An 8,502-nucleotide genomic window follows, 5' to 3' on the forward strand; every position below is an offset into this window, starting at 1 on the left:
AGTAAAACTGTAGATGCTTTGTATGAGATTTACTAAATCGCCTTGAATGTGAAGGTTAAATTTGGGTTGCAGAAGCTGAATCCAGGTCAGTGCTTCAGGCAGGTCTAGTTAGGACAGTTAGTCAGGTCAAGTCTGTTTCTGATTCCTTGTGTCACACTATGAGTCTAAAGACAAAGACACCACAGACCAAACTTCTATTTTCAGGAGGGTTTTTATAAATCTTTATATCAAGGTTGACAACAGGGCTGTTGAGCAGATATTAAAAGCATTCAGTAGACTCTTGCTGCAGTCCTCTGCATACCACGCCTCCTTCGCTGGGTGCTGGGTTGTTACACTGTCGACTCCTCGTCATTGTTCTTGCACTGCAGGATGACCATGCACCCCAGCAGTTCCAGCTGCCATCAATGGTTATATCTGTCAGAAGTGGCCTTGTCAGTTCTCATATTATTATGTCAAGATGTGTTTGTGCAATGAAAGAAAAAACACGTATTTTTAGAGCTTACCTTTCCGCCTATTAGTGATCTCACAGCCCCGTCCAGAGTAGCCAACAGGACACACACAGTCACACCTGGTGCCTGTTGAGGGAGATGAAGATATTTCATTATCACTATCGTTACCACCACTGTAAACATTATATTGTGTTTGGGAACCAAATCTAAAGATTGTTGGTGTTACTGGCTTCCTTTGTCATCCCTTTATAGGGTGATGATGGGGTGAAAATAGATAAAATAAATTAAATACATTTGTCATGAACACCACATAATGATGTCCTCTGAGGTATACCTCTCAAAACGGCCACTCCGTTGTTGTGGCACGGAGCACATCGACACGAACTAGCCTCTGCCAGGTACTCTGAAAGCGCTCTCTTCAGGTTTCTTTTCAGGGTGGCATCATGGGAGAAGTCTCTGGAGATCACCAGCTCATACAGCGGCCGTGTCTAATGAGAAACAAATGTCACCACTAAACCATCTTTGTACTCTTCAAATCTAATTCTCTTTTGATAGAGCCAACTGAAAAGACCCACCAGGGATGAAACTTGAGCCTATTGTTTGTTCTCCAACTTGCTATTAATCAGCCTAGCTGTACTTCCATGTTTGTAATGGTACCAACCCCGGTACCAACACTGACCAACTCTTAGTACTCTTTGTAAATGTTTTGCGTCAATAAGTCAGATCAAACTCCAGTATTATTACTGCTGCAAATTAAGATAAGAAAGATAAAGGAAGATGAAAAAGTGGTATTAATTATATTAATGTCACAAGAGATTGTGGGAGACAGGAAACACATAGATAAAAGAGAATTATGAATGGGATTATAGCAGGTATTATGAATGAAAACAGAAATCGACAAGAAAAGGGAGAAAAAATTGAGAAGAAAAGCACGAGATTAAGCGACAGACGGAGAAACTCACTGTTTTGCGAATGAAGTCAGGGTTAAATCGCACGCCTTCACCCCAGAGCCCCATCAGCTGCGGGGTGGGCAGCTTTTTAGACACCAAAGCAGTGATGGACTCACTACTTCCCCCCCTTACAACAGACACAAAGTCCTCCACCATGCTGCCATGCGCTGTGTCCTCTGGGGAGAGACCAAGTGACTTCAGAGTTTTAGCATCAGTGTCTGACGTTAAACAGAACATAATCTGCAGGCCATTTGGTAAAACGTGTAACCTCACCTCCTATCTCGTTCAGCACGCCATCACAGGATCCACCATGAAACCCCACCGCCACATAAACACCGTATATGTTGGCCCCGACCTTAAGGCCTGACTGCGTACAGCGTTTATAGTCGTCCAAAGAATAATCTGGAATAAAAAAGGGAGCCAGGGAGAGGTTACTGCCTTTCAACAACATACTATAATTCAAGAAATTGAGCCATTTCACTGTAATGGTTTATTATCAACTCTTTATTAGGCGTCTGTGTTAAAGATGACAGAATATAGATGATGTCACTGCAAAACCCCAGTATCTGATCATAGTAATTAGCTTTATGCATTCTTACAACATGCAGTAAATTTAAGAAACTGAGCAATTAAACCAAACTGGATTTGACTTGAGACCCCCGTGACTCCGGTTCGGCAGCCGCGATATTTATTACCTGTCTTCTCGAGCTTCTCCTTGTTCAGGATGATGGTGTACTCATAGTCTCCTCCGAGGGTTGCTTCTGTGATGTAGTGGGTGCCGTAGTCCCTGAAGATCTGTCTGTATTCCCCATAAACATAAGACTGTGGCAAGGAGCGCAGGCGCTGCAGGAACTCAGGGTGAAGCATCAAATCATCGGGCTTCAACATGTACTGGGCCAACTCCAGTTCTGCTTTGGCCCTCACAAAGCTGTTCGTCTGAGAGGAGAATCAGTGGGAGGCAGGTGATGGATCACCGTTTGCAGGTATTTTGAATAATTGTGTGTTCGTATAAATCATGGATCCATCTGTTTTGTTTTTGAGAAATCAGTAGGTTATAGAGAGGTCAGGAGAAAAGACATCTCACCTTGCTAGAAGCACGGCGAATCTTCTGTTCGGCCTTGGTGTATTTGACATTATTGTAGTTAAAGCCAAATTCAGCTACGCCTGGAATGGAAAAGCCAATGGAAACAGTGGTTTGGGTTTTGCGCTCCTTTATGGTGTGATCCTTGTATTCAGAGTATGACTCAAAAGACTGCAGGGTGAAATCATACGAGCCTTTTGTCTGTAAATACATGGGAAGCAAAATTTCCTTTTTAGTATGTAGTAAGCAAGACCATATTAGTAAGTAATTAATTTACTGTCAACATTGAATAACAGATAAAAGAATGAGAGGAAAGCTGAATAACATCATCCACGATTGTTACAGCTGATGCAACCAACACAAAGAAAATATGGCTCCACTTTCTAATGAGGCACCCTTTATAAAGGGCTTATAGGTTCCCACTAATAGCATTTGTAATGTTAACAACTAATTTACTAATGTTTTATAGAGCAGCTATAAACAATTAATAAGAACAAATTGTAACTCCTTAGGTTGGAGGGTGTCTTGCCTTTCTACGTTGCGTTTTAGCGACTGTCTCTTTAAGCCCCCCTCCTGAAAAAGTCCAGTCTGCTCTGATTGGCTTGCAAGAAAAATCTGGTGCACCTTTGCAAAGGTATAGTTCTCTCTGGCTGTAGTTCTCTCTCCCTGTGTCACATGAAGCTGCATGTACATGCAGGAAGGGGAGCCAAATATTGTTGAATCACATGTTTTCTGATCAAGGCAGCCCACAAAAAACGGACTGGTTTGTCTTACGGCTGGTAGGCACTCCAGATATCCAATTGAATGTGCACGAGCACTGAAAAAATAGTTTTTCATGATAAGTCACCTTCAATAAATGCTTAATAAATTGTTCATTAATTGATTTTGATCCAGTTCCTCTTCAGGATGATATGTTCCAAACAGTCAAAGAGATTTTCAACAATTTGTCAGCCTAGAAATTGTTCTTATAAATGGCTTATAATTAATTCATAAAGTTATTTTTTAAGTAAGTGATAATTAATTACTAAAGACATTAGTTACCGCACAGTTACTTACTGACCCCTTACAAAGTGTGACATATTAAAGTGGTATAGAAAAAAAATCCTAATCTTGTTTATCAACTAAAACTCAATGCTCATTATACACCTGCAGAGTGTACTGTTGCAAATTGTAAGGCTTCCTGAATCTGACATCCTCGATGTAGTGTGGCAAGCAGCTGCCAGCGTAGTATCTGTTATCAAGCACCACTCCCTCCAGGTTACTGTTCAAGATGTTGATTCTGAAAGATAAGTAACAGCAACAGCATTAACGGCGAGCAGATTGATTTGAGAAGAGCAACACGTTCATGTATCTAAGTCCTTGAAAATAACTGGGACTCACATTGCAGACTAATTGCAACGTGACTCACCCTTTGGCAAGGTTTTCAATTCCCCAATACTCTTCAGCCTCCTGCCTGCAGGGCTTGGGAACGTTCTTACAGCCAGCTTCATCTGACATGTCCCCACAGTCATCCTCCCCACTACACTGCAGTGTTCTGGGAATACAGCGACCTGAAGGAGAGGAAGGAGGTGGATGGCATTCAGTAATGGTTTCCGAAACAAGATGAAAATCATTAGTTTGACACATTTTGGAAATTTGCTACGAGGAGCTCGATCTGAACTCCAGATGTGAAGTTACAGCGCGCGAGCAGCCGATTAGCTTAGCTTAGCATAAAGTCTTAAGAGAGAGAGAAGAGTATATGGGGCGTGGTTTAGGAGATACCTGTTTGGTTGCAGAGGAATCCCTCACACAAAGGAACACTGTTGCAGGTGTAGCGGGCTGAAACGGCACAGGCGTCCTCCTCCCTGTCATGAAAATTGCATGGCTGTCCTCCAAACTGGGATGGCAGGTCCAGTTTAGCATAGCGATACTGGATGGTTGAGGGAGACAAACACATAAACGGTCAGAGAAACACAGAGGAAGGCTCGCCGCTACCCAATAAAGGTGGTGGAAATTGCTCCAGGGAACTATAACAGCCGAAATCCCATTAGAGGGCTGTTTTCACTTTGTCATGTCAAGGTTATTAATCCCCCCTCCTTGTAAAGTGGATGAGATAGAGCACTGAAGTACATCAGCTGAGACCTTTGCCAGCAGAGGAGCTCACAGAAAAACAGCACTCAAGGGTCAACATGAATGCTGAAACACGAATGCCTCAGTCTGCAGAATTCAATCCTAGCTTGCTGTATCAAAATCTTATCTCATTTATGATAACATCAATGAGTAACAATGGGCTGGATCAATTTATCTGGCCAGAAGTGCAGGGGGATATTAGACATATATTTAGCGGTACTTTTCTTCTCTATATTTGTTTTGATTTATTTGCTTGATTGTTAAGTTAAGGTTAACAATTAAAGGAAAAGTCTGACATTTTGGGAAATACATTTATTTGCCTTATTGCCAAGAGTTAGAGGATAAGATTGCTAACACTCTACTGCGCTAAAGCTAGCAGCAGCTGGCTAACTTAGCTTAGCACTAAGAATTGGAACTAAGGTAAACAGCTAGTGTGGCTCTGTAAGGTAACAAAATCCACCTAACACCTACTGATTCTTAGTCAGGATCAGCTGCTAAGCAACGAACGGAGACTCCAGGAAGCTACTTTACCCGTACAATAAATAGCGCGACACGCATATCCCATAAAATGGTGTTTTCGTATATTTACACTTTGGGATTGTATTGATTAAAACAAACAAGATAAAACATAATAAATGTGTTGGTAGACGCATTTTGTTACTTTTGGGCAGAGCCAGAGCCTTTCTCCCTCTGTATCTAGTCTCTATGCTAAGCTAAGTTAGCTAGCTGCAGGCTGATCAGCTGACTAGTGACATCATCATCATATTCATGCAGGAGTACACTTCTCGCTATCACTCAGCTGATAAGCTCACGCTCACACTGTTTGCTTCATGGCATTTTTGGTAGTACTAAATTAAAGCTGGGGTATGCAACTTTGGAGATACCATCAAGAGAAAGCTACATTTTATTCTGTCTGCTGGAGGCCGAGTCTATGAGCGAGCGTTGGGGAGGGGAGAGGAGCGCAGTGCATCGTTGTCATCGCCAGCGGTATGTAACTGCCTCATGTCTCATTCTCATGTAAGAAAGCACAAAACATTACCATAATGAATGAAAAACAACAATGCTCACAGCTGTGATGTCATAATAAATTGCCTACCTCAGCTTTAACTTAGACCTAGTGTTCATATAGCCTATGTGTTAAAGACAGAGCTAAACCTTTTCTGACAAATCTAACTGTATCAGAATTTGCTCTCAAAGAGAAGAAGTCTCCTTGACTGCATTTGTAATTTAAACATGTTAAATGAGTGATTTTATTCTATCTTGATAACAGATTATTGTGGTGTCCTGATGGGCCAACTAATGCATGTGTTGTAGCTGTAATGTTCCCCAGGGCCCCCGATCACCTGTCCGGTATCATCATACTTACTCTTTTTTTCTGACAGGTGTCACAGCGTGACCACGAGCTCCACTCTGATACAACACAGTCCACCGGATGAACTACCACCTGATCGCCCACTGACCGAGCTTCACGAACACTGGGCTCATCATTGTTCGCTGTTGCGACGGCAACTTTACTGTGACATGTCGATGAAAATCAAAACAAAACATTTATTTACTGACAGGTATTTTTAACGGCTTTGGAGGCTGTTTTAGTTTCTCAAAAACAAATGTAGGATTGGCTTCTGATAGAACTACATATAAGCAGAAATAAGACTTAGATTTAGAGATTTAATGCGGACTTCGAAGTGAATTACATCACTTTTAATCTCACACTGAAAAACTTTATTTAAACTATATTGGAGGATAAAAATCAATATGTTTTTGACAGCAATTAGGTTAGATGAACTTCAATGGAAATTAACATTAAAATATAGGCGATCTATTACTAAACAGACAAATAAAACTCCTACCTTAGTAGCACCAAAGTAACAAAGAGTAGACAGCACTGCAAACTGAGTGCACTCATCCGTATCACCACAGGAAGCATGGTTGTGTGTTATGCCTGACCATGAACGAGGAGACGACACCGTTCAGCTCTCTAAGTAAACACACACTGATCAATACTGGCCTGCATATGAACTCAGCGCTGCTATAGACTCAGAGGTGGAGCTGAATACACAAGACTGCAGGCCTCGGTGCCACTAAACAAGGTGTTGTGGGGTTCGGTCTTGTGTCAGTGTGTAATGAACACACAGGTATGCCATCAGCTTTATAGTGAAGCAGGTTTGGATCTATAGGCACGCTTAATCCAGGAGCTCTGGAGGTATTCTCAGTCATCTTAAACTTTATTGTTTATAATCCGTAGGAATGGGAAGAATTTGAAAAGACAAGAAAACATATTTTATGTATAATAACATATAAAAGTGGAGGAAAATGACAGCTTTGTGATAAAGTTAATTCCTGTTACAGAGTTGAACCATTTGAGTCATGTTTGTGTACTTTTGAACCTTCAAACTCTGTTTACCTTCACGGATTTTGGATTTTACAGAATGACACAATCAATTGGCTCCACTGACGTTTACTGACTCTGTGAAAAGCAACATGATTACTAAGTAACCGGTGCACACACTGCTACCAGTGAAATGACTCATAATATATTTATAACAAACAATTAAGATATGTTGTTCTTGCAGTGTGTGCAGTGGGATGTGATTAGATCTATGATTGTAAGGACAGCAGTGGTGGAAAGTAAGTATACTGAACTACTCGTACTTTCTACTATATTACCTTTATTTGACAGCTGGTGTTACTTCAACACAAAAATGTGATACGCTTGTAAAATACAAGCTTATTGCTTAAGATGAAACCAAAAGTTTCTCATCCTTATGAAAAGCAGATGTGTGTGAGTTTTAAGCACTTCCCCTCTAAACGTTGCAGATGATTTCATTAAAATAACTGTTGGAGGCAAAAACAGATCAAATGTTCCAATATTTCACAACAAAAGCAACAAATTACAAATATGTGCAGCAAAACTTTATATTACTTTTACTTTCCACCACATTAATCATCTAATGACCCCTCAGATTAATCTTGTGACTCTTTGGAGGCGGCCCAAACCCTTAGGTTGGCAACCACTGAATATACCTAACTGTATGAAGTATTCAAATCTAGCTTCACTTTGAGCAGCTACAGTAGAATACTGCTTACACAATGATGCATACATATAGTAAAATAAAGATGAGCACTTATACTTTTAAAACTTTAAGTACCTTTTGCTTTGAATACTTCTGTAATTTTACTTAATGACAATTTTGAATGACATTTTGTGACGAAGCAATACAATCATTACAAAAAGAGGAAGAATTGATCATACTAATAAAACACATTTACCCGATGGCAGTGATTGGCTGCATGGAGCATTACTGCAGCATTTGTTTGAGAAGAGCAACCTCTGTTGGCTGCTGTTGTGACCTTTACTGGAGGTTCATTATTAGAATGACGGCATCGGTTCAAAGAAAGAAAACCAAGAAGGAAAGTGGGAATCACATGATATTTTATTTGTGACTGAACAGTGGCATGGGTACAGTGTATGGGGAAGTCATAGACGTACAAAAGTCCTTTTTTCTCTTTTTCATGACAACTCTTAATTCCATAAATAAAATTTACAAAATATTTTGGACTATTTCTCATTTTTCTTACACAAGCAGGGATACAGTTACCATTTGTTATTGTAAGACTAGCGGATAATAGTGATATCTCTATTGTTCATGTTATATAAAGTTGCCTTTCTTTTTGACCATTTTGATTCAGTGGAGCAGACCTACAATACGCCCAAGTGCTTAGTTACAACAATGACCTGTTTACTGTATACAAATGACCTGACAAGAACAGTGACTGGACAACAAAAATAAACCTGATAAGGCATAGAAATGCACTCTACTGTCTCCGAGCTCATGGTTCTTAAGCCAGTGTGAGTTTATTCTGCTTATTTGAAGAAACCAAACAAAGATATGATTCAAAGAGGCAAATTGTA

At 40.4% G+C, this 8,502-nt stretch overlaps 1 protein-coding gene across 2 annotated transcripts; it reads right to left on the minus strand.

Annotated features, from left to right (window-relative positions):
* Window positions 1-259: 259 nt before the first annotated feature.
* On the minus strand, window positions 260-6,516 carry c8b (complement component 8, beta polypeptide). 2 transcript variants are annotated; one of them, XM_076097882.1, is made up of 12 exons: window positions 6,440-6,516; window positions 5,956-6,103; window positions 4,242-4,389; window positions 3,889-4,030; window positions 3,627-3,759; window positions 2,484-2,681; window positions 2,095-2,335; window positions 1,673-1,801; window positions 1,412-1,575; window positions 784-937; window positions 504-575; window positions 260-414 (listed from the first exon to the last, which is right to left on the minus strand). In XM_076097882.1, exons 1-12 carry the CDS (start codon window positions 6,514-6,516, stop codon window positions 260-262), a joined length of 1,761 nt encoding a protein of 586 aa, XP_075953997.1. The 2 variants fall into 2 exon arrangements, with proteins under 2 accessions (XP_075953997.1, XP_075953998.1); XM_076097883.1 differs by lacking the exon at window positions 6,440-6,516 and having other exon boundaries at window positions 260-428; window positions 512-575; window positions 5,956-6,057.
* Between the last annotated feature and the right edge of the window lie 1,986 nt (window positions 6,517-8,502).

This window comes from Anarhichas minor, unplaced genomic scaffold, assembly GCF_050575085.1.
Source record: "Anarhichas minor isolate MPS153535 unplaced genomic scaffold, ASM5057508v1 ptg000024l, whole genome shotgun sequence".
Taxonomy (NCBI): Eukaryota; Metazoa; Chordata; class Actinopteri; order Perciformes; family Anarhichadidae; genus Anarhichas; species Anarhichas minor.

Coding starts and splice junctions, on each gene's coding strand:
- c8b (XM_076097882.1), bottom strand. CDS start 6,516: ATGCTTCCTGTGGTGATACGGATGAGTGCACTCAGTTTGCAGTGCTGT. Junction 3,760..3,888: donor ATTGAAAACCTTGCCAAAGG/GTGAGTCACGTT, acceptor CTTATCTTTCAG/AATCAACATCTTGAACAGTA. Junction 1,576..1,672: donor CGTGCTGAACGAGATAGGAG/GTGAGGTTACAC, acceptor GTCTCTCCCCAG/AGGACACAGCGCATGGCAGC.